At 44.2% G+C, this 22125-nt stretch overlaps 1 protein-coding gene across 2 annotated transcripts in view; it reads right to left on the reverse strand.

The window, feature by feature from the left end:
• Positions 1–22125, reverse strand: part of URB2 (URB2 ribosome biogenesis homolog) — a 290020-nt gene that overhangs the window by 244708 nt on the left and 23187 nt on the right. For both annotated transcript variants that reach the window (XM_069753059.1, XM_069753058.1), the window contains exon 3: positions 17195–17371. In XM_069753059.1, the coding sequence (XP_069609160.1) occupies positions 17195–17371 (177 nt within the window). The remainder of the gene's footprint in view (positions 1–17194; positions 17372–22125) is intronic.

Below are 22125 nucleotides of genomic sequence, written 5' to 3' on the forward strand. Positions count from 1 at the left end.
ATGGTCATGGCTTAAAGTTATAAACTTCTGTGAAGTACCTTATGGGCTCAAGGTGCTCAATACACATCTAGATAAGTTCCCAGACGGGATCTAGTTTTCAATATGGTCACTTTTCGGTGGTTTCCACTGTTTAGGCACATCAGAAGCTCTGCAAATTATTCCAGCAAGCTTTGCATTCAAAAAGTCAAATGGTGATCCATCCCTTCCGAGCTCTGCCGTGCGCCCAGTGGTTTTCCCCGACATATGGGATATTGGTGTGCTCAGGAGAAATTGCACAACATCTCTTGGGGTCCATTTTTTCCTTTTACCTTGCAAAAATAAAACAAATTTGGATTGAAAGCAAAAAATTTTGTAAAATGTTCACGTTTCCCTTCCACATTCCAAAAAAAAAATCCTATGAAGCACCTGAAGGGTTAAAAAAACTTCTTGAATGTGGTTATGTGCACCTTGAGGGGTGCAGTTTTCAACCCCTTAATTCCATATGATGTACTATCCCATCGAAGTGACCTGGGACTTAATTCCCAGTGACAGGATAATATGTCATATGCAATCGGCCGGGTGTCAACTGACTATCGCAGCTGACATCCGGCAGTATGTGCCAGGAGCGGTCACGGACCGCTCCTGGCACATTACCCACCAAACACTGGGATCAAACATGATCGCAGCGTTCCGGGGGCATAGGGAAGCATCGCGCAGGGAGGGGGCTCCTTGCGTGCTCCCCTGAGACCCTCGGTAAAAGGCGATGTGCTCACCTTGTACCGAGCGTCTCCTCCCTGCAGGCCCCGGATCCAAAATGGCCGTGGGGCTACTTCCGGGTCCTGCAGGGAGGTGGCTTACAAGCGCCTGCTCAGAGCAAGAGCTGGCAAGCCTGCAGCCCTGCATGTCAGATAGCTGATCTGACAGTGCTATGCAAAGTGTCAGAACAGCGATCTGACCCTATAGTGTGATGTCAAACCCTGGGACAATGTGATAAAGTTAAAAAAATATATATTTCTCTAGTCACCTTCCACGACGGCATACGGAGGTTGCCTATTTGCCCTAATGGGGAACAGGAAATACGGAGAGGTTAAAAGGCCCTCCCACTCAGCAGTGTATTTCCTGTTCCCCATGGGAGAGGTTCTGTGTGCTGTGGTGGCCGGCGACTACAGGACCTGTTTGGGTTTTCCCTAACTAAAGCCGGGCAGCTCGAGTCGTGTCTCACCTCCCCTCTTGTGCTGCTCCCGTCGCGGCCCTCTGCGGTGTGCTCGGGACCGTTTCCTAGCCTTCCCGCACCCCCTAGAGGGCAAAGCAGGCCAGTGATCCCGACTGGAGTCCTCTCTGAGCTCTCCGGTCTCATCTCCCTCTGCGCGTTCTACCGGCGTCCAGGAAGTGATCGCGCATGTCACTTCCGGTTTGATCTGCCGCTCTGTGCAGCACTTCCGCCGGCGGCACCTCGTGCCTCGGGGAGGAAATTCATCGCTGGGGGCAGGGGCCTGCTATCTTGCATAAAACCTGCCAGAAAACATCGCATGTAAGACCATCCTGACATGGAAGGCAATACCTGCCCTGCGCCTGCAGAGCCCAGTGCTGCCCCTGCCACAGTAAGTGTTGCAGGGACGGGGGTCCTTAAATAGATGACATAGGGGGTCTTTATTATTTCTGACACGCTCTCCCCCTATCGTTGCAGGGAGACAAGTCTACCCCTAAAACTTCTATTAAAAAGAAATGTGCCATCTGCAATATTAAATTACCCCCATTATGGGAGAAAAAGCTCTGCAGATCATGTACTGACAAAACTGTCAGAGCAGAGCAACCTTCCCTATTGGAAGAAATCCACTCGCTAGTCAAGCAAGAGGTGCAATCTTCCCTAGCGGCCTTCACTCCTACACCCCCACCACCACTTTCTCCAGCAAAGAAAAGGAAAATTCAGGACGAGGATTCTGAGACTGAATCAGACCTCTCCTATGCCTCATCCTCAGGTAGATGGGAGGAATCTATGTCCCCTATGACCTCTGAAACAAGAAAATATTTGTTTTCGTCAGAGTGGATTGAGGATTTAGTATCTGCTGTATGCAGTACTATGGGGCTGGGGGAGGAGTCGGAACCACAGTCCATACAGGACCAGATGTTTGGTGGATTAACTAAGGGGAAACGTGTAGGATTTCCGGTACACTCGAATATAACTGATATGATTAATCACGAATGGGAAATGCCAGAAAAACGCCTCAGTATTCCCTCAGAAATGAAGCACAGATTTTCTTTAGAAGGAGATTCGGCCAAATGGGATGTCCCCAAGGTCGACTCAAGTGGCAAAAAGAACGGCTCTTCTATTTGAAGACTCCTCGCAATTAAAAGACCCGATGGACAGAAAAATTGAGAGCCTATTGAAGAAATCTTGGGAGACTTCTACGGTAGCCCTTAAAGCCAATATTGCTTCAACTTGTGTAGCAAGAGCCCTTTTCCGCTGGTTAGGGGAACTAGAATCCCATATATCACAGGGTACTTCTAGGGGTGAATTGCTGGATTCTCTACCCAGTCTTAGAGCTACTGGATTCCTGGCGGATGCCTCTATGGAGACCATCAGAGTTGCCGCCAGATCATTAGTGCAAACTAATTCAGCTAGAAGAGCTCTTTGGCTCAAGATGTGGTCTGGTGATATCACCTCCAAAGCCAAATTATGCGCCATACCATTTAAAGATGACCATGTTTTCGGGTCTTCCTTAATGACATCTTGCAAAAAGGCAACCGACAAGAAGAAAGCTCTTCCAGAGCAAAAAATTCCTAAGAAAAAGTTTTTTCGTTCCTTTCAGCCCCAAACCTCTCAAAGAGGAAAAGGCAAATCTGGAAGATGGAGCTATCCGATGGGAGGGGGGAAAAATATCCTTATCCCTCAACAACAACAGCAGCAGTCCCAGCAGGAGAAGCGGTGACTCCGATCCGGTGGGGGGGGGGAGGTTCTCAAATTTTTTCCTTCAGTGGCAAAATATCACCAATTGCCCCAGGGTCTTCAATGTCATTAAAGAAGGCCTTCTAATAGAGTTCATCTCCTCCCCTCCACGGGGTCTAAAGATCACCTTCCTTCCCTCCCTAAAAGACCAGACAATATTAAAAGCGGGCCTCAGAGATCTAAAAAAAATCAAATGTCATCTCAAATTTCGGAATCAGAGAGAGATTTGGGACATTACTCCTGTCTATTTCTGGTACCCAAACCTTCGGGCGAGTCCCATATTATCATAAATCTGAAAGGTCTCAACCAGAATGTAAAATATCGAAGATTCAAGATGGAATCTGTAAAAACTGCCATCCCAGTGATAAGACCTCACTCCTTCATGGTGACTATCGATCTGAAGGATGCATTCTTCCATATTCCAATTCATCCAAAACATCGGAAATATCTCAAATTTGCGGTACAAAGGGAACATCTAATAGAGCATTTTCAGTTTAACGTACTTCCATTTGGAATCTCCTCTGCACCAAGAGTATTTTCCAAAATAATGGCGGAAGTAGTCTCCTTTATCCAGAAGCAAGGCGTCTGTATAGTACCCTATCTGGACGACCTATTAATAGTAGCTTTCACCAAAGTGATCCTGGAATTTCATGTCTCGAAAACTCTCAATATTCTGACGTCTCTTTGATGGGTCCCGAATCAGAATAAAATCACACCTACGGCCCTCCAAATCCAGGAAGTTCCTGGGTGCCCTCCTAAACTCGGCAAAGCAAATGTCCTTTCTTCAAGAGGACCATCGTCTAACCTTGACAACAAAGGTCAAGACTTTCAGAAACATGAGATCTCCTATGATCAGGGAAGGCATGTCACTCCTAGGATCCATGACAGCCTGCATTCAATCGGTACCCTGGGCCCAGGCCCACTCCAGAATTCTTCAGGCACATATTCTACAGAATTGGAACGGTCACCCCAGTTCATTGAACAAAAGGCTATACACGCCGGGTTATGTTAATGCCTCCCTGGCTTGGTGGGTAAACCTGAAAAATCTACAAAAAAGATGTCAATTGGACTCAAGTCCCATTGGCTACAATTACAACAGATGCCAGGAAGAGAGGTTAGGGGCCCATGATAAGCGATACCCCTTTCAAGGGCTCTGGGACTGGGCAACAAGCAGAAAGTCATCCAACTACAGAGAACTAAAAGCTGTAGAGGAAGCCCTTCTAATCGGGAGTCAGCTTATCAGGGGACATCATGTTCATATATATTCGGACAATATGACTGCGGTGGCTCACATCAGACACCAGGGCAGTTCAAAGAACAACAACTTAAGGAACATATCTACCCGAATATGCTACTGGGCAGAAAGGCACCTTCTATCTCTGACGGCAGTTCACCTGAAAGGATCTTCCAACACCCAGGCAGACTATCTGAGTCGCCAGGATATACAGTCGGGGGAATGGAGCCTGAGCAACCGAAACTTCAACATGCTTGTAAACATGTGGGGTCTTCCAGAATTCGACCTCTTCGCATCCCTCCAAAAACATGAAAGTCGAAGCCTTCTCCCAAAACCCCATGGACGGCTCCAGAGGGGTGGATGCTCTAGTCCAGAGGTGGAACTTTCACCTTGCCTATGCGTTTCCACCAATTCCGATTTTGGCAAAAGTCTTGCGGAAAATCCAAGAAGAACAGACTCCAACTATTTTGGTAGCCCCGTTGTGGCCAAAAAGGAGCTGGTACAACCTGATTGTGGACCTACAGGTAGACGGCCCGATCCAGTTTCCGGTAGAAGACGATCTTCTCTCGCAGGGACCAATTCATCTCCTAGATTCTTACAAATGGAAGCTAGCGGCATGGTTATTGAAGCCCAGGTGCTGAGAGCTAAAGGTCTATCAGACTCAGTAGTTTCTACACTTCAGAAATCAAGGAAACTGATAACCAATGCCATTTACAATAAAATCTGGAGGAAATTTTCATCTTTCTGTCTCCCTGAACTATCAGATCCCTTCAATCCGAATTTGTCTCAAATTCTAGATTTACTACAAAAAGGCTTAGAAATAAGCCTCAGGCCTAGCACCTTGAAAGTCCAAGTCTCCACACTCAGTTCTATTTTTGACAAGGATCTAGCAAATCATCGCTGGATTAAGAGGTTCATGACATCAGCCTCTAGGATGAATCCTAAAACACAAACGATGGTGCCCCTATGGGACCTTAATGTACTATTACAGGGGCTTACAGGTCCACCCTTTGAACCGTTATCCTCCTGTTCTCCAAAAATTCTTATTTACAAAACTCTTTTCCTGGTAGCTATAACCTCAGCAAGAAGGGTAGGAGAACTACAGGCCCTCTCAATAAGAGAGCCCTACTTGTCCATTAGAGATGACTCCATAGTGCTACGTCTCGACCCTTCCTTTCTTCCAAAAGTTGTTTCAGATTTCCACCGCTCCCAGGAAATTGTTCTACCTTTTTGCCAAAATCCAGCAAATCCAAAAGAAGAAAGTTTTCATACTCTTGACGTTAGACGTGTTGTACTATTCTATTTAGAGCAAACTAGCTCTTATAGAAATGATCAGAATCTATTTGTCCATCCCTCCGGACAAAATAAAGGGAAAAAAGTAGCAGAGAGTACTATTGCTAACTGGATTAAGAAAGCTATAGCGGAAGCATATCTTGCTCAAAACAGGACACCTCCAGTGGGGATTAAAGCCCACTCGACCAGGTCTACATCAGTCTCCTGGGCAGAAAGAGCAGGTGCATTGGCAGAACAGATCTGCAGGGCAGCAACGTGGTCCTCGTTACATACCTTTTCCAAACATTACAGATTGGACTTAATGCCCAATAAAGGATTGGTCTTTGGCCGGAAAGTTCTCCAGGCCGTTGTCCCTCCCTAGCGCCAAATTAGTTGGTATTCCTTCGTATGCAGTCATGGAAGGTGACTAGAGAAAATAGAAATAGACTTAATGGTAATTCGGTTTCTAGGAACCTTCCACGACGGCGCTAATTCCCTCCCTATATACTCCTGGATTAAAAATCAAGGTAAACCGATGCTATGGTTTTCAGTTATAAGTCACTGGTGAGTGGGAGGTGGGAGGGCCTTTTAACCTCTCCATATTTCCTGTTCCCCATTAGGGCGAAGAGGAAACCTCCATATGCGGTCGTGGAAGGTTCCTAGAAACCGAATTACCGGTAAGTCTAATTCTATTTTCGATGTGTAAAAAAAATAAAATAAAATAAAAATTCCTAAATAAAAAAAAAAATAAAAATTACACATATTTAGTATCGCCGCGTCCGTAACGACCCCACCTATAAAACTGTCCCACTAGTTAACCCCTTCAGTGAACGTCGTAAAAAAAAAAAACAAGGCAAAAAACAACGCTTTATTATCATACCACCGAACAAAAAGTGGAATAATACGCGATCAAGAAGACGGATATAAATAAGCATGGTACCGCTGAAAACGTCATCTTGTCCCGCAAAAAAAGAGCCGCCATTCAGCATCATCAGCGAAAAAATAAAAATGTTACAGTCCTCAGAATAAAGCGATGCAAAAATAATTACTTTTTCTATAAAATAGGTTTTTATCATATAAAAGCACTAAAACATAAAAAAAGATATAAATGAGGTATCGCTGTAATCGTTCTGACCCACGAATAAAACTGCCTTATCAATTTTACCAAACGTGGAACGGTATAAATGCCCCCTCCCCCCCCCCCCCCCAAAGAAATTCATGAACAGCTGGTTTTGGTCGTTCTGCTTCACAAAAATGGGAATAAAAAGCGATCAAAAAATGTCACATGCCCGAAAATGATACCAATAAAAATGTCAACTCGTCCCGCAAAAATCAAGACCTCACATGACTGTGGACCAAAATATAAAAAAATTATAGCTCTCAAAATGTGCAGACGCAAAAACTATTTTTTGCAATAAACAGCGTCTTTTAGTGTGTGACAGCTGCCTATCAAAAATCCGCTAAAATACCCGCTATAAATAGTAAATAAAATCCCAGTCATCACCCCCTTAGTTAGAGAGAAATAATAAAATTTAAAAAATGTATTTATTTCCATTTTCCCATTAGGGTTAGGGCTACAGTTAGGGCTACAGTTAGGGCTTGGATTACATTTACAGTTGGGATTAGGGTTAGGGGTGTGGTTAGGGTTATGGTTGGGATTAGGGTTAGGGGTGTGTTGGAGTTAGGGGTGTGGTTAGGGTTGGGATTAGGGTTAGGGGTGTGGTTGGTGTTAGAGGTGTGGTCGGGGTAAGGGTTTCAGTTAGAATTGGGGGTTTCCACTGTTTAGGCACATCAAGGGCTCTCCAAATGCGACATGGCGTCTGATCTCAATTCCAGCCAATTCTGCGTTGAAAAAGTAAAAACAGTGGGGCGTGGCTATGTAGCTGAAGAGAGAAGACGTACCCCGGGAGAGCTCCCAATATCCTGATGGTATCCTGCCACTTAGACCCCTTTAAAGTGTGGGCTGCATGTTGATTTGTAGTCCCCTTGCACCCTGGAAGGTGTATGGCTGCTGCGGGAAACGCTGTGAGGACCGGAGGAGAGCTGAGAGCCGGCGGAGCTTGCAGGAGCAGCGAGACCAGTGTGAGATGGCGGCCATTTTACAAGCGCACGCTCTAACAAGGTACCTGGCGGTGCCAGCTTCTACCAGTGCCGGGACTCCCCCCTGAGCCTTGAAAACTCCCTGGGATTTACGATGTATGCTGCTGGGCTCTGGTGCACCGGGAATTAGAGGAACTTGGTGGGCGGTGATGGCGTGGGCAGCGGTCACCACATAAGCGTGCGCTCTGACAGGAGGAGACGCAGCGCTGAGCACTACATTTGCAGCGCTGTCTGGGAGGTAAGCACGCATCCTGCACTACACTGAGGGGACAAGCGGTGAGTGCTCTGGGAAATTGGGCCCTGGTGGAGGAAATTGGGCCCCGTGTTCCCCTATCTGTGGGTAACCTGCCCTACCGGTGTTTGTGATTTGGAGGGTCTGGGCCCCCTCCTCCCTGCTGCCTCTGCCGGGTGGCTGGCTCCATAAATGCCTGGGAACAAAAGGCGCCTGGAGAACAGACTGCGTCGGAATAACATTCAAATTATTGGTCTGCCGGAACGCTCGGAGGGCCAACGGCCTGAGGAATTCCTAGAGGATTGGCTTAAGACTTCTCTGGGAGGCGAATTCTCCTCAACCTTCTCTGTGGAGAGGGCCCATATGGTTCCCACGAAACCCCTCCCTCCTGGAGCTCCGCCGAGACCTTTTTTGGCACGTCTTCTCAACTGCGAGGAGAGAGACACTATTCTACGTCTGGCACGGCAGAAGACCCCTATCAAATTCCACAATGCCACAATTTCGATCTTTCCGGATTTCTCCATGTAGCTTCAGAAGCAGCAGGCACGGGTTCATGGAAATTAAGAAACAACTTAGAAACCAGAATGTTGTATACTCCATGATTTATTCCGCCCGACTACGGGTCGTTCATGAGGGTTCCTCTATATTCTTCACTGATCCGGAGGAGGCAGCTGAGTAGCTACAGATCCACAAGGTGTCCAATGTAAAAAAAATCCTAATGTACTTGTGCGGATAATTATATATATTATTAATTTATATAGCACCATTAATTCCATGGTGCTGTACATGAGAAAGGGGTTACATACAGGGTTATAGATATCGATTACAGTAAGCAGGTTTACAGTGACAGACTGGTACAGAGGGGAGAGGACCCTGTCCTTGCGGACTTAAATTCTATGGGAAAGTGGCGAAGAGACAGAAGGTAGGGGCGAGGCGGCGGCTCTGGCGATGGCGAGGCGGCAGCTCTGGCGATGGTGAGGCGGCAGAATGGTTATTGCAGGCTGTAGGCTTTCTTGAAGAGATGGGTTTTCAGGTTCCGTCTGAAGGAGCCGAGGGTGGTGGATAGTCGGACGTGTTGAGGCATGGAATTCCAGAGGATGGGGGATATTCGGGAGAAATCTTGGAGGCGGTTGTGTGAGGAACGAATAAGTGTGGAGGAGAGTAGGAGGTCTTGGGAGGATCGGAGATTACGTGAGGGAAGATATTGGGAGATTAGTTCAGAGATATAGGGAGGGGACAGGTTCTGGATAGCTTTGTAGATCAGTGTTAGTTGAGCTTTCTGTGCGGGTGTCTCACCTAACAATACCGGACACTGAATTTAGTGAGGGTATCCCCGTTTTCACTTGATAACAGGAGCATGGGACTACGCTCCTACACTGTTTCATTTTTGCTCTGTTTCTTTTTCTATATCTGTTCTGTAGGTAGAAAATCGCCGCCAACGGATCTCTCGGCCTCTATGTGTTATCCGTAGGCTCTGCCCGGACAATACTATTTACCATGTCTTGATGAGTGAGTATGGGGTCTGAAATAATATGCATGACCTGGAATGTACGTAGTATTAAATCTCCCCTGAAAAAGATTAAGGTATTTTCACAGATCAAGCGCTACCATCCACATATTGTAGCAGTAGCATTGGTAGAGACACATTTGACTAGAGACACGGCCCAGTGTGTGCAGAAACTGTGGGTACAATGGTCCATACACGCGTTTCACACTAGCTACTCAAGAGGGGTCTCACTGTTAATTCATAGAGACGTCAGATGGGAGATGAGGGAGGCTAGGAGGGATTCTGAAGGTCGGTTCGTCTTTGTACATGCATTAATTAACCCATGAATATGTCATATTATGTGTTTACAACCCTCCTCCAGCTAATATATCAATACTTCGGATGGCAATGAGATTTGCCCTAAGTTTTCCAGACGCAAATGTCATCAGTATGGGAGATTTTAATCTAGTCCTGGATAGCCTCCTTGATAGGCTGAGACTGGATGATGAGACGGCTGGGGAGTCCTCCTCTCAGGCTCCATCCCAATTGGCTTTATTTATGGAGGGCAGTGGTTGGTTGGATCTGTGGAGAACGCGCCATCCCGGGGTATAAGGCTATACCTGTCACTCATTTACCAGACATTCTCTCTCTCTCGCCTAGAATATATATTTGGATCCGAGGGTTTGGCAGTATGGGAAGATAGTTTTGAACATGGTAATAGGGGAATATCTGACCACAGTCCCGTCATTCTTAAACTTAAATATGGGCAATCAAGTAGCGGCATAGTTTGGAAATTTAATCAGTTTTGGCTTAAATTAATAGACTCCAGTGATAGAACTGTCGACCAGTTGAATTGCTTTATTTCATCCCACCCGGGGCCCCAAAACACCAACCTATTTTGGGACGCCCTTAAGGCATATCTAAGGGGGTGTCTATCTCCTACAATATCTTACATAAAAAGGGTGACCTCAAGGGAGGATGACGAGGTGGAACAACAACTAAAAGATTCGGAGTCTGCATATATATCTGATCCAACTAATGGTAATAGGCTTGAGTGGCTGTCTTCCCAGAGGCTATATGTTCAGAATACAGACACTAAATCTAAGCGTAAACTATTTTTTACTCGTCAATCCTATATTGAATAGGGAAACCAAGCTAGCAAATTCTTGGCTTTCTTGGTACGCCACCATAACGTATCCAATACTATATTACAGATTCGAACACCAAACGGATCATTGGTGTCCTCAACTGAGGAGATACTTTGATATTCTGGAAAACCTGGATTATTTATCGGATATAACGTTTCCCGTACTGACCTCAGCTCAGCGATCCTTTATGGATGCGGACTTGGAGGAGATTGAACATGCTTTGACGGATATGGCCTCTGGGAAGGCCCCTGGTCCAGATGGGTTTCCCATTGAATTATACAGGAAGTATCGTGATACACTGGCACCATTCTTGTTGAAAGTGTTTTGGGGGATGTGGGAAGAGGGTTCTATGCCTGACACATTTTATGAGGTGAACATTATTATACTTACAAAGGAGGGGAAAGACCCATTGGAATGTGGATCTTACCGCCCTATATCATTGGTAAATGTAGACTATAAAATCTTTACCAAAATCCTAGCCACTAGACTGAACTCGATTATACTAGACCTTACACATCCGGACCAAACGGGTTTTATGCCGGGCAAAAATACTTCTATCAACATTAGACGGGTCTAGTTAGTAGTCTAGTACAGTATAGCTCATTGGTACCAGACAACTCCTGGGCACTGGCATCGCTGGATGCAGCCGAAACCTTCGACTCTCTTGAGTGTCCCTTTCTATCAGCATGTTTGAAAAAGTATGGTTTTGGGGATAAATTCTTGAAGTGGGTGGATCTATTGTATATGAAGCCCAGGGCCCGTATAATTGTTAATGGATCCATTTCTAAACCCTTCTCATTATACAGAGGGACCCGCCAGGAACCCGCCCTCTCTCCCCAGCCCTCTTCGCCCTCGCAATAGAGGCTCTGGCGATACGCGTAAGGTCCTCTACTGACATTGGTCAGTATAGACCATTGGTCTATACGCTGAGGACATGGTGATATTTATGGATAAGGCGGAGGAAACATTGCCGCAGTTAATTGCTACCATAGATAAATTTAGTAGATACTCAGGCCTATACATAAATTGGTATAAATCCATGTTGATGCCTCTCTCCCATATTCCAATGCCCGGCCTTGGGACCCTTTCCTCCCTCCCTATTGTACCCAGCTTCAAATATCTAGGCATACACATTTCTCAATATAGTAGATCTGACCTACAACTTAAAGGGACACAGTCTCCCTCTCCAGCCATTATAAACTAAAAGAGCCACCTTGTGCAGCAGTAAAGCTGCATTCTACCAAGGTGGCTCTTTTAGTTTTTGTTGCTGTTATTCCAAAAATAAAGGTATTTATAATTTGGCCCAAATACCTTTCTTTAGACCTGGGGGCAGGTCTGAACCCCCCTCTTTGAAGTGCCCAACTGCCGTCAGTTATATTTTCTGGGGCGCTGGTCGCCGCCCCCTCAGCGCTGTTTCTCTCTGAAATCCGGCACCTGCGCTGTTCTCTTCTGTCTGGGGCAGGCGCATTGAACATTGGCCGTCTGACCTCACCTGCTGGGTTGCAGACTGCGCCTGTGCGGCAGTGCGGCCACCCAGCTACTGAATCCCAGCCCCGCACTGTGCATAATTCATGACACACTGCGGGGCTGGGATTCAGTAGCTGGGTGGCCGCACTGCCCGCACAGGCGCAGTCTGCAACCCAGCAGGTGAGGTCAGATGGCCAATGTTCAATGCGCCTGCCCCAAGCAGAAGAGAACAGCACAGGCGCCGGATTTCAGAGAAAAACAGCGCTGAGGGGGCAGCGACCAGCGCCCCAGAAGATATGACTGACGGCAGTTGGGCGCTTCAAAGAGGGGGGTTCAGACCTGCCTCCAGGTCTGAAGAAAGGTATTTGGGCAAAATTATAAATACCTTTATTTTGGGAATAACAGCAACAAAAACTAAAAGAGCCACCTTGGTAGAATGCAGCTTTACTGCTGCACAAGGTTGCTCTTTTAGTTTATAACGGCTGGAGGGGGTGACAGTGTCCCTTTAATATATTCCCATTGTTAGAATTCGTTAAATCTAAATTTGCAGCTTGGAACAAACTCCCACTATCTGTAGCTGGTCGTGTCAACTTAATCAAAATGATATTGCTCTCCAAGCTCAGCTACTGTCTTCAACACAGTGCTGTGCTAATCCCTAAATCCTTCTTTGCAAATCTGAATTCTCAAATCACAACTTTCATATGGGAAATCTAGACCAAAACTTAAGCTATCTACGCTACAGAGACCAAAGCAGGGGGGTGGAGCGGCGTTGCCGGATTTGTATCTATATTACTTGGCTGGTCAGGCTAGAGCCCTGAATAAATGGATGCCCAATAATTACCATACCTTCCCATCTCTGAAAGCCACTTGCTTCAGTCAGCCCAAATTGATTGTCCACTAAACTTCCTGGAGCTGGAGAAAATTAGTATCCCCCGTCTGCTACCCCTGCTTCCCATCTGCTAGCCCTAGACATTATAGCAGAGATGCCCCTGTGGAAAAATGGCTATTTTCCAGATTTATTGAACCACCCATCCACAGACTTTTGGATCGGGCATGGTGTCTCCTCAATAGATGATCTGTATGATGGGGGGTTCTTTGTGTCTTTTGAGCAATTGCAAACCAAACATGGTATACCGAGATCCCAATTTTTTCGATATCTACAACTTAGGTCAGCCGTTCAAATCGTATATGAGACAGACAGGTGCAGGTCGAGCTATATCCTCTCTACCCTTGATAGGAATTCTTAAAATCACAAGGCCCCCAATGTCTTATCTCCTCTTTATATACCTATATGCTATCTTCGGGCGCTACGTCTACTGTCAATTCTGTTAAGGGGAAGTGTGGGGGACTTCTTTCTAATATGCAGGAGGAGTGGGACGATATTCTTGAATCTCCAATTAAAGTATCACCATCAGTTAACAACAGGATGACCCAGCTATATATAATACACCAATCATACTTAACCCCCGATACGGCTTTTTAAAATGGGTCGGTTCCAAACATCAGAGTGTGTGCGATGCCACTCATCGGATGCAGACTTCATCCACATGATATGGAGATGTCCTATTATTCTTCATTACTGAAAAGAGAGGACATCACTACTAGCATCATTGGTATCAATTCTCGTTCCCCAAGATCCACTGGTTTGTATATTTGGAGTATGGGAGGAGGAGACGTGGGATCATTACATTGACATTTTCTTGCTTGAGACGCTCTTTATGGCACGGAAGGTATTCGCATTGCGGTGGATGGGGAGCTCATGTCCATCTACAAGAACCTGGATTGATCTGGTTAACTCGATTATCCCATATGAACGCACGCTATATCAGAACAGAGGGTGTCCAGGAAAATGTGAAAAAAATTGGGGTAGATGGAATTCTTCCCATCTTACTCTGTAGATTTGTCGTGGGTTGGGGATATCGCATGGAGGGACAGGCACGAGGTAATGCGGTGAGTTAATAGCTAGAGTAGATACAGTTCTAATTCAAGCGTTCCGGTTTTATAAGTTTTCTTATTTACATAATGCATATGTTACAATTGATTCAACATTTATAACAAGCACAAGATAACGCTGGTTATAGGCAAAAATTGTATTTTATTATATGCTTAACAATGCAGTTTATATGTACTGCAGTTTATATGTACTGCATACTATGTTTAATAACCTTGGATGCAAATGTGTATGTAAGACCGTTTATTTTGTTAATAAACGAATTAAAAAAAAAAAGTAGAATAGTGCTCCTTCCCTTCCGAGCTCTCCCGTGTGCCCCAACATGGGGTATCAGCGTACTCAGGACAAATTGGACAACAACTTTTGGGGTCCAATTTCTCTTATTACCCTTGGGAAAATAAAAATTTGGGGGGCTAAAAAACATTTTTGTAGGAAAAAAATGATTTTTTATTTTCACGGCTCTGCGTTATAAACTGTAGTGAAACACTTGGGGGTTCAAAGTTCTCACAACACATCTAGATGAGTTCCTTAGTGGGTCTACTTTCCAAAATGGTGTCACTTGTGGGGGTTTCAATGTTTAGGCACATCAGTGGCTCTCCAAACGCAACATGGGGTCCCATCTCAATTCCAGTCAATTTTGCATTGAAAAGTCAAATGGTGCTCTTTCCCTTCCAAGCTCTGCCATGCGCCCAAACAGTGGTTTACCCCCACACATAGGGTATCGGCGTACTCAGGACAAATTGTACAACAACTTTTAGGGTCCATTTTCTCCTGTTACACTTGGTAAAATAAAACAAATTGGAGCTGAAGTAAATTTTTTGTGAAAAAAAGTTAAATGTTCATGTTTTTTTAAACATTCCAAAAATTCCTGTGAAACACCTGAAGGGTTAATAAACTTCTTGAATGTGGTTTTGAGCACCTTGAGATGTGCAGTTTTTAGAATGGTGTCACACTTGGTTATTTTCTATCATATAGACTCCTCAAAATGACTTCAAATGTGATGTGGTCCCTAAAAAAAAAAAACGTTGTTGTAAAAATGAGAAATTGCTGGTCAACTTTTAGGCTATGTGTACACGTAGGAAATGTGGTGCAGAATTTTCTGCACTAAATCTGCATCTCCTGGCAGATTCCGCAGGTGCGTTTTTTATGCGTTTTTTGTGCAGATTTTACCACTGTGGATTTCTATAATGGAGGGGTGCAGAAACGCGGCAGAAGGGCACAAAAGAAGTGACATGCACTTCTTTGAAATCTGCAGCGATTCTGAGCAGATTTTTCTGCACCATGTGCACAGGCTTTTTTTTTCACATTGATTTACATTGTACTGTAAATCACAGTGCCATTCTGCAGCGTTTCTGCTGCAGTTCTGCACTAAATCTGCACTAAATCTGCATCGTGTGCACATACCCTTAACCCTTATAACTCCCTAACAAAAAAAAAATTTGGTTCCAGAATTGTGCTGATGTAAAGTAGACATGTGGGAAATGTTACTTAAGTATTTTGTGTGACATATCTCAGTGATTTAAGGGCATAAAAATTAAAAGTGGGAAAATTGCAAAATTTTCAAAATTTTCGCCAAATTTCCGTTTTTTTCACAAATAAAAGCAGGTAATATCAAATAAATTTTACCACTATCATGAAGTACAATATGTCACGAGAAAACATTGTCAAAATCACTGGGATCTGTTGAAGCGTTAAAGAGTTAAAACCTCATAAAGGGACAGTGGTCAGAATTGTAAAAATTGGCCCAGTCATTAACGTGCAAACTACCCTTGGGGCGTAAGGGGTTAAAATGGTCACTTTGGGGCATATTCTGTCATATAGGTTCCTCTCAAAGTCACTTCAAACGTGAGGTGGTCCTTAAAAAATTTTTGGTAAATTTTGTGGAAAAATGAGAAATCGTTGGTCAACTTTTAACCCTTATATCTTCCTAACAAAAAAAAGCTTCAAATATTGTAAAGCAGACATGTGGGAAATGTTATGTAGACATGTGGGAAATGTTATTTATTAACTATTTTGTGTGATATAACACTCTGATTTAAAGACATCAAAAATAAAAGCTTGAAAATTGCAAAAGTGATATAGAAGAAATTTTACCACTATCATGAAGTACAATATGCCACGAAAAAAAGATCTCAGAATCAGTTCGATCAGTTGAAACGTTTTCAGTTTTTAACCTGAAAGTGACACTGGTCAAAAATGTAAAAAATTGGCCTCGTCATTAACGTGCAAACAGCCTTGCATGGTAAAAGGGGTTAAAATGAGCCCCATCACATAGAAAACAGGTCATGTGATGATAAATAAAACCTTGTTCGGTACCATAATCAAGCCAGTAATTGAACTGGTGGGACCTGCGCTAGTATATGGAGATTGACACCAACAAGGGAGAAGTGCAACATGACTAGGGCGCTGCTGTGAAGGGGACATGGCAGTTCCAGGTATAAAAGGATTTATTAGATTGTGTGTTTCAGGGACAGTCTGACCTCTTCTTTTCATCAGGTATAACAGTCCTCTCCTACTTCACGGCAGCAACTGAGTGATATTGCACTTCTTCACTATCGGTTTCAATTCTTGGTTCCTTGCTGAAGCATTTGTACGAGCGATCAGTGCAGCAGCCCAGGTGGAATTTTTCTAGCTACTCTCAGTCTTGTGCCTGCACCAGCACAACCTTCCAAGATGAGCAGTTGCGAAACCTTACGTTGTATGTTTTTAACAGAGATTGATTCACACATGTACAGCGATTTTTCCTTTCTATCTGGAGATTGGAACACCTATGCAATATAAATCTGTGAGTAAGGTGTATTTTTTTTTAAATGAACAGTATAAAGCAAATGTTAAATGGGGGTTCTCTAAAAATGGATATAAAATACATATTTATATGTTAAAGGTATTTAGAGAAAAAAATATTTAGCAAAAAGGTATGTTTTATCTACTGCATTCGGTCAAAATTCCAAGATGGCAGCTACCATCAGTGTATAGTACGGGCTGCACGAAGAGGTAATCCAGTCAGAGCAGCGTCTTGTCGGGCATCATGAACTCCCATTCCTCTGTTCAGTCACTGACTGGACAACGAGTGAATCTGGACTAAAGGAAACGATAAACCCCTTAGTTACCAGACTGAGAATGAATATCCATCTCTGTCAGAATAACAGTTTTAGTGCAGTGCAGGGAGGACGTTTGTCTGGCTCTTCATGCTGCCTGTGCTAGGACGGCTTCACATTGCTAAATGGAAGTTGCTATGTTTAAAATTCTTCTGACGCAAAGCATACCTGTTTGCTAAATAAAGGTAATAAAAATCTGTTAACATATTCAAGTATTTATTTAATCACATTTCTGTGGATAACCCCTTTAATCCATATTAAAAAAAAAAAAGATGATTACCTGAGCCATAGAAAACCGAAGCTTTAGAGACTTGCCTTCTTCCATAATACGTTGTAATCTTTGGCTATGTAACATATTATCCAAAAAGATCCATAGCTTCTGCACAACATCCTCTCCTACGTTTAGCTTTTTTGCATGAATTCCAGCCAAACTTTGGCTCACCCAGTCAAGTAAGAACTAAGTTAAAACAGATGGAACAACATTTGTTTTTCTTGAAGGTATTCATCACACATATAACTAATATAACCAACTGAGCAGTAGGTCTGCTATAAAGTCAAAACAGTGGTCAAAATATAGGGTAAATATCGCCTTGTGTTATGATTTTAGTTTTACCTTACCTTAAACCCCTTCAGGACCTAAGACGTATAGGTATGTCATACATTGTCTCTCTTACTTTAGTGCAGGCTCTGGTACTGAGCCCATAACTTTCCCGGCACGTGACAGCAGATTTGACACCACCATCACTAATAAAGGTATTTTATCCTTATGTCTATTGTCCTAACATTTCTTTTTTGACCATATGTTTGGTTCTTTTCTCCCAAGTAAAAAAAAAAAAAGTGTTACACAAATATTTTTAAAATATATAAATATATATATATATATATATATATATATATATATATATATATATATATATATATATATATACATACATATACACACATACAGATCACCCCCCTTTTGCCCTACTCAAAATAAAAACACATTTGATACCGCTGTATTCAGAAACGCCTGATCGAACAAAATATAAACAAAATTAATCCGATCAGTAAACGGCAAAAAAGAAGCTTTATGTGGTTTTGCGTTTTTGTTTTTTTACTCCCCTCCTTACTAGAGCCATAACTTTTATTTTTCCGTCAATATGGCCATGTGAGGGCTTGTTTTTGCGGGAAGAGTTGTACTTTTGAACGGCTCCATTGGTTTTACCATGGCATGCACTAGAAAAAATCCAAGTGCGGTGAAATTGCAAAAAAAAAGTGCAATCCACACTTGTTTTTTGTTTGGCTTTTTTTACTAGGTTCACTAAATGCTAAAACTGACCTGCCATTATGATTCTCCAGGTCATTATGAGTTCATAGACACCCACTATGTCTAGGTTCATTTTTTTTATCTGGGTGGTGAAAAAAAAATTCCAAACTTTGTTAAATGGAATCTGTCACCACATAAATGGCCTATAAACTAAAGGTACCGTCACACTAAGCGACGCTGCAGCGATACCGACAACGATGTCGATCGCTGCAGCATCGCTGTTTGGTCGCTGGAGAGCTGTCACACAGACAGCTCTCCAGCGACCAACGATGCGGGTAACCAGGGTAAACATCGGGTTACTAAGCGCAGGGCCGTGCTTAGAAACCCGATGTTTACCCTGGTTACCAGCGTAAAAGTAAAAAAAACAAACACTACATACTTACCTTCTGCTGTCTGTCCCCGGCGCTCTGCTTCCTGCACTGGCTGTGAGCACAGCGGCCGGAAAGCAGAGCGGTGACGTCACTGCTCTGCTTTCCGGCTGACCAGCTCTCACAGCCAGTGCAGGAAAGCACAGCGCCGGGGACAGACAGCGGAAGGCAAGTATGTAGTGTTTTTTTTTTTTTTACTTTTTCGCTGGTAAACAGGGTAAACATCGGGTTACTAAGCGCGGCCCTGCGCTTAGTAACCCGATGTTTACCCTGGTTACCAGTGAAGACATCGCTGAATCGGCGTCACACGCCGATTCAGCGATGTCTGCGGGGAGTCCAGCGACGAAATAAAGTTCTGGACTTTCTGCAGCGACCAACGACATCACAGCAGGATCCTGATCGCTGCTGCGTGTCAAACTGAACGATATCGCTAGCCAGGACGCTGCAACGTCACGGATCGCTAGCGATATCGTCCAGTGTGACGGTACCTTAAGGCCACCAGTATCAGGGGCTTATCTACAGCATTCTGTAATGCTGTAGATAAGCCCCTGATGTATCCCGAAAGATAAGAAAAACAGGTTATATTATACTCACCCAGGGGCGGTCCCGTTGACGTCCGATGGGTGTCACGGTCCGGGTCCGGCGCCTCCCATCTTCATACGATGTCGTCCTCTTCTTGCCACGGCTCCTGCGCAGGCGTACTTTTTCTGCCATGTTGAGGGCAGAGCAAAGCACTGCTGTGTGCAGGTCCTCTCTGACCTTTCCTGGCGCCTGCGCACTGCAGTGCTTTGCTCTGCCTTCAAAAAGGCAGATAAAGTACACCTGAACAGGAGCCTAGGCAAGAAGACAAGAGGACGACATCGTATGAAGATGGGAGGCGCCGGACCCGACCACAGCAGGACCGCCCCTAGGTGAGTATAATATAACCTGTTTGTCTTATCTTTCAGAATACATAGGGGGCTTATCTACACCATTACACAATGCTGTAGATAAGCCCGATACAGGTGGCCTTAGTTTATAGGCCATTTTTGGGGTGACAGATTCCCTTTAAAAAAAAACGGTGCCATTTTCTGATACCCATAGCGTCTCCATTTTTCATGATCTTGGGTTGGGTGAGGGCTTATTTCTGCACGTGGAGCTGATGTTTTTAATGAAACCATTTTGGTGCAGATACGATATTTTGATCACCAGTTATTGCATTTCAATGTAATGTCACGGCTACCGAAAATTCAGGCGTTTTAACTTTTTTTTTCTCTACGCGGTTTAGTGATCAGGTTAATCCTTTTTTTATTGATAGATTAGGCGATTGTGAACGCGGCGATACCAAATGTGTATGTTTGATTTTATTTTAATTTTATTTTGAATGGAGCGAAAGAGGGGCAATTTGAACTTTTATATATTTATTTTATTTATTTTTTTTTACACTTTTGGCATGCTTTAATAGTCTCCATAGGAGACTAGAAGCTGCCACAGCCCGATCGGCTCTGCTACATAGAGGCGATGATCAGATCGCCTCCATATAGCAAATTTATTCACTTGCTATAAGCACCAACCACTGGGTGGCACTCACAACAAGGCGGCACTGAACCACAGAGGTCTCCAGAAGATCTCCGGTTGTCATTCCAACAGAGCGGTGACCACGATCACGTGATGGGGTCACCGGTGTGCGTATTTCCAGCTCGATTGCCGGAAGCGCAATTTAAATGCAGCTGTCAGAGTTTAACAGCGGAATCTAACTGGTTAATAGCCGCGAGTGGATCGCGATTCCAGCTACGGCTATTGCCGGCATAAGTCAGCTGTAGCAGCTCTCAAAGATAGCCGAGAACTGCTACTGCGCATGCAAAGACATCTTGGATGAGGACTTTTTTTTTCTAGCAAGATGGTGCCGTCTGCACAATAGCAGCTATCGGATCACCTGTACACACACCAATAGCTGCTTTTTTTTTTTTTAAATAATAGGATAACCTCAACAATAATTATACGTATATGCAGTACACATGTGATTATGCTGCAGCGCATGCACCACGGCTGGCAACTGCCTGCAGAAAAGCATAGTTACTCACAGATAAAGGTGTTTCTCAGAGCCCATGACAGCACCACGGAGAGAAGGGATCCACCCTTCAGGGACAGGAAACCTACAGATAAAAGGGCGGTACCTCTCCCTCGCATCAGTTTGTTTACAGAGCATCGGAGGACCTCCAGGTTAGTGACAACAAAAAAATTGCATGTACGTTATATTTTTGCTTATCAAAGTACACACCGTGTCTATATAAAAGCACACAACGCACAATAAAAGAAGTTCACCACACACGTGATAAGAGGGAATAAGCGGGTGCTGTCATGGGTTCTGAGAAACTCTGTTATCGGTGAGTAACTATGCTTTTCTCAGTCTCCCCTGACAGCACCACGGAGAGAATTACAGAGATTGGAAGATTAGGGAGGGACCACTGCCTGAAGGACCCTTCTCCCGAAGGTCAAGTAAGACAGAGGTTAAATCTAAATCGATGGTGTTCAAAAAAGATTGACGGTGATGACCAGGTGGCCGCCTTACAGATTTGTTCTATCAATACCTCGGACCTCCCTGCCCATAAGGTCGCTATGGCCCGTGTGGAAAGAGCTTTTAAGCCATCTGGAATGGTATTCCCAGTAGATGAATAGGCCAAAGCTAGCACATCTCTTACCCACCTTGCCAGGGTGCTCTTGGACACTTTGAGTCCCTTTCTAGATCCCTGGAAACACACAGAGAGATCCGTCCTTCCTACACCTCTGGGTAGATTCTAGGTACTGAACCAGACATCTTTTAATGTCTAGGGTGTGGAATTTCTGCTCTTTCCTATTTCTAGGATCTGGGTAAAAGGAGGGAAGGACCACTTCTTAAGATCTATGGAATCAAGATGCTACCTTGGCTAGATAGGCCGCGCCAGGCTTTAGGATAACTCATCTAAGATCTTTGTAAAAAGGGGGGCTCGCAGATAAGGCTTGAATGTTGCTTATTCTATGGGCAGATGTTAGAGCTACCAGGAGAATAATCTTTAAGGATAAGATCTTGAGAGGGGCTGTCTCTATGGGCTCAAATTGGGGACCTATTAGAGCGGATAGGACTAGATTCAGATCCCACGATGGAAGCTTTTGACTAACTAGGGGTCTAGATTTTGTTGCGGCTTTAATGAACTGTGCTACCCATGGGTTGCCTGCAATGTCCTGATTATAAAGTGCATCTAAAGCTGCCACCTGTACTTTTAAAGTGCTGACTGCCAGGCCCCTTTCTAGACCTTTTTGTAGAAATTTGAGTATTTCAGTAATTGAGACCCCATCCTGGACTTCTACTTTAGAGATGGACAAGAACTTTTTCCAAGTTTTTCCATATGCCTTAGTAGTAACTGGTTTCCTACTTTTTAGTAACCTAGAAATCAGGTTCTCTGAAAACCCTCTTTCTCTCAGCAGCGCCCCTTCAAATTCCATGCTGTTAAATGAAGGTTCGCTGCGTGTGGATGTAATACTGGTCCTTGATATAGAAGGTCCAGGAGATCCAGT

This window comes from Ranitomeya imitator, chromosome 2, assembly GCF_032444005.1.
Source record: "Ranitomeya imitator isolate aRanImi1 chromosome 2, aRanImi1.pri, whole genome shotgun sequence".
Classification (NCBI taxonomy): domain Eukaryota; kingdom Metazoa; phylum Chordata; class Amphibia; order Anura; family Dendrobatidae; genus Ranitomeya; species Ranitomeya imitator.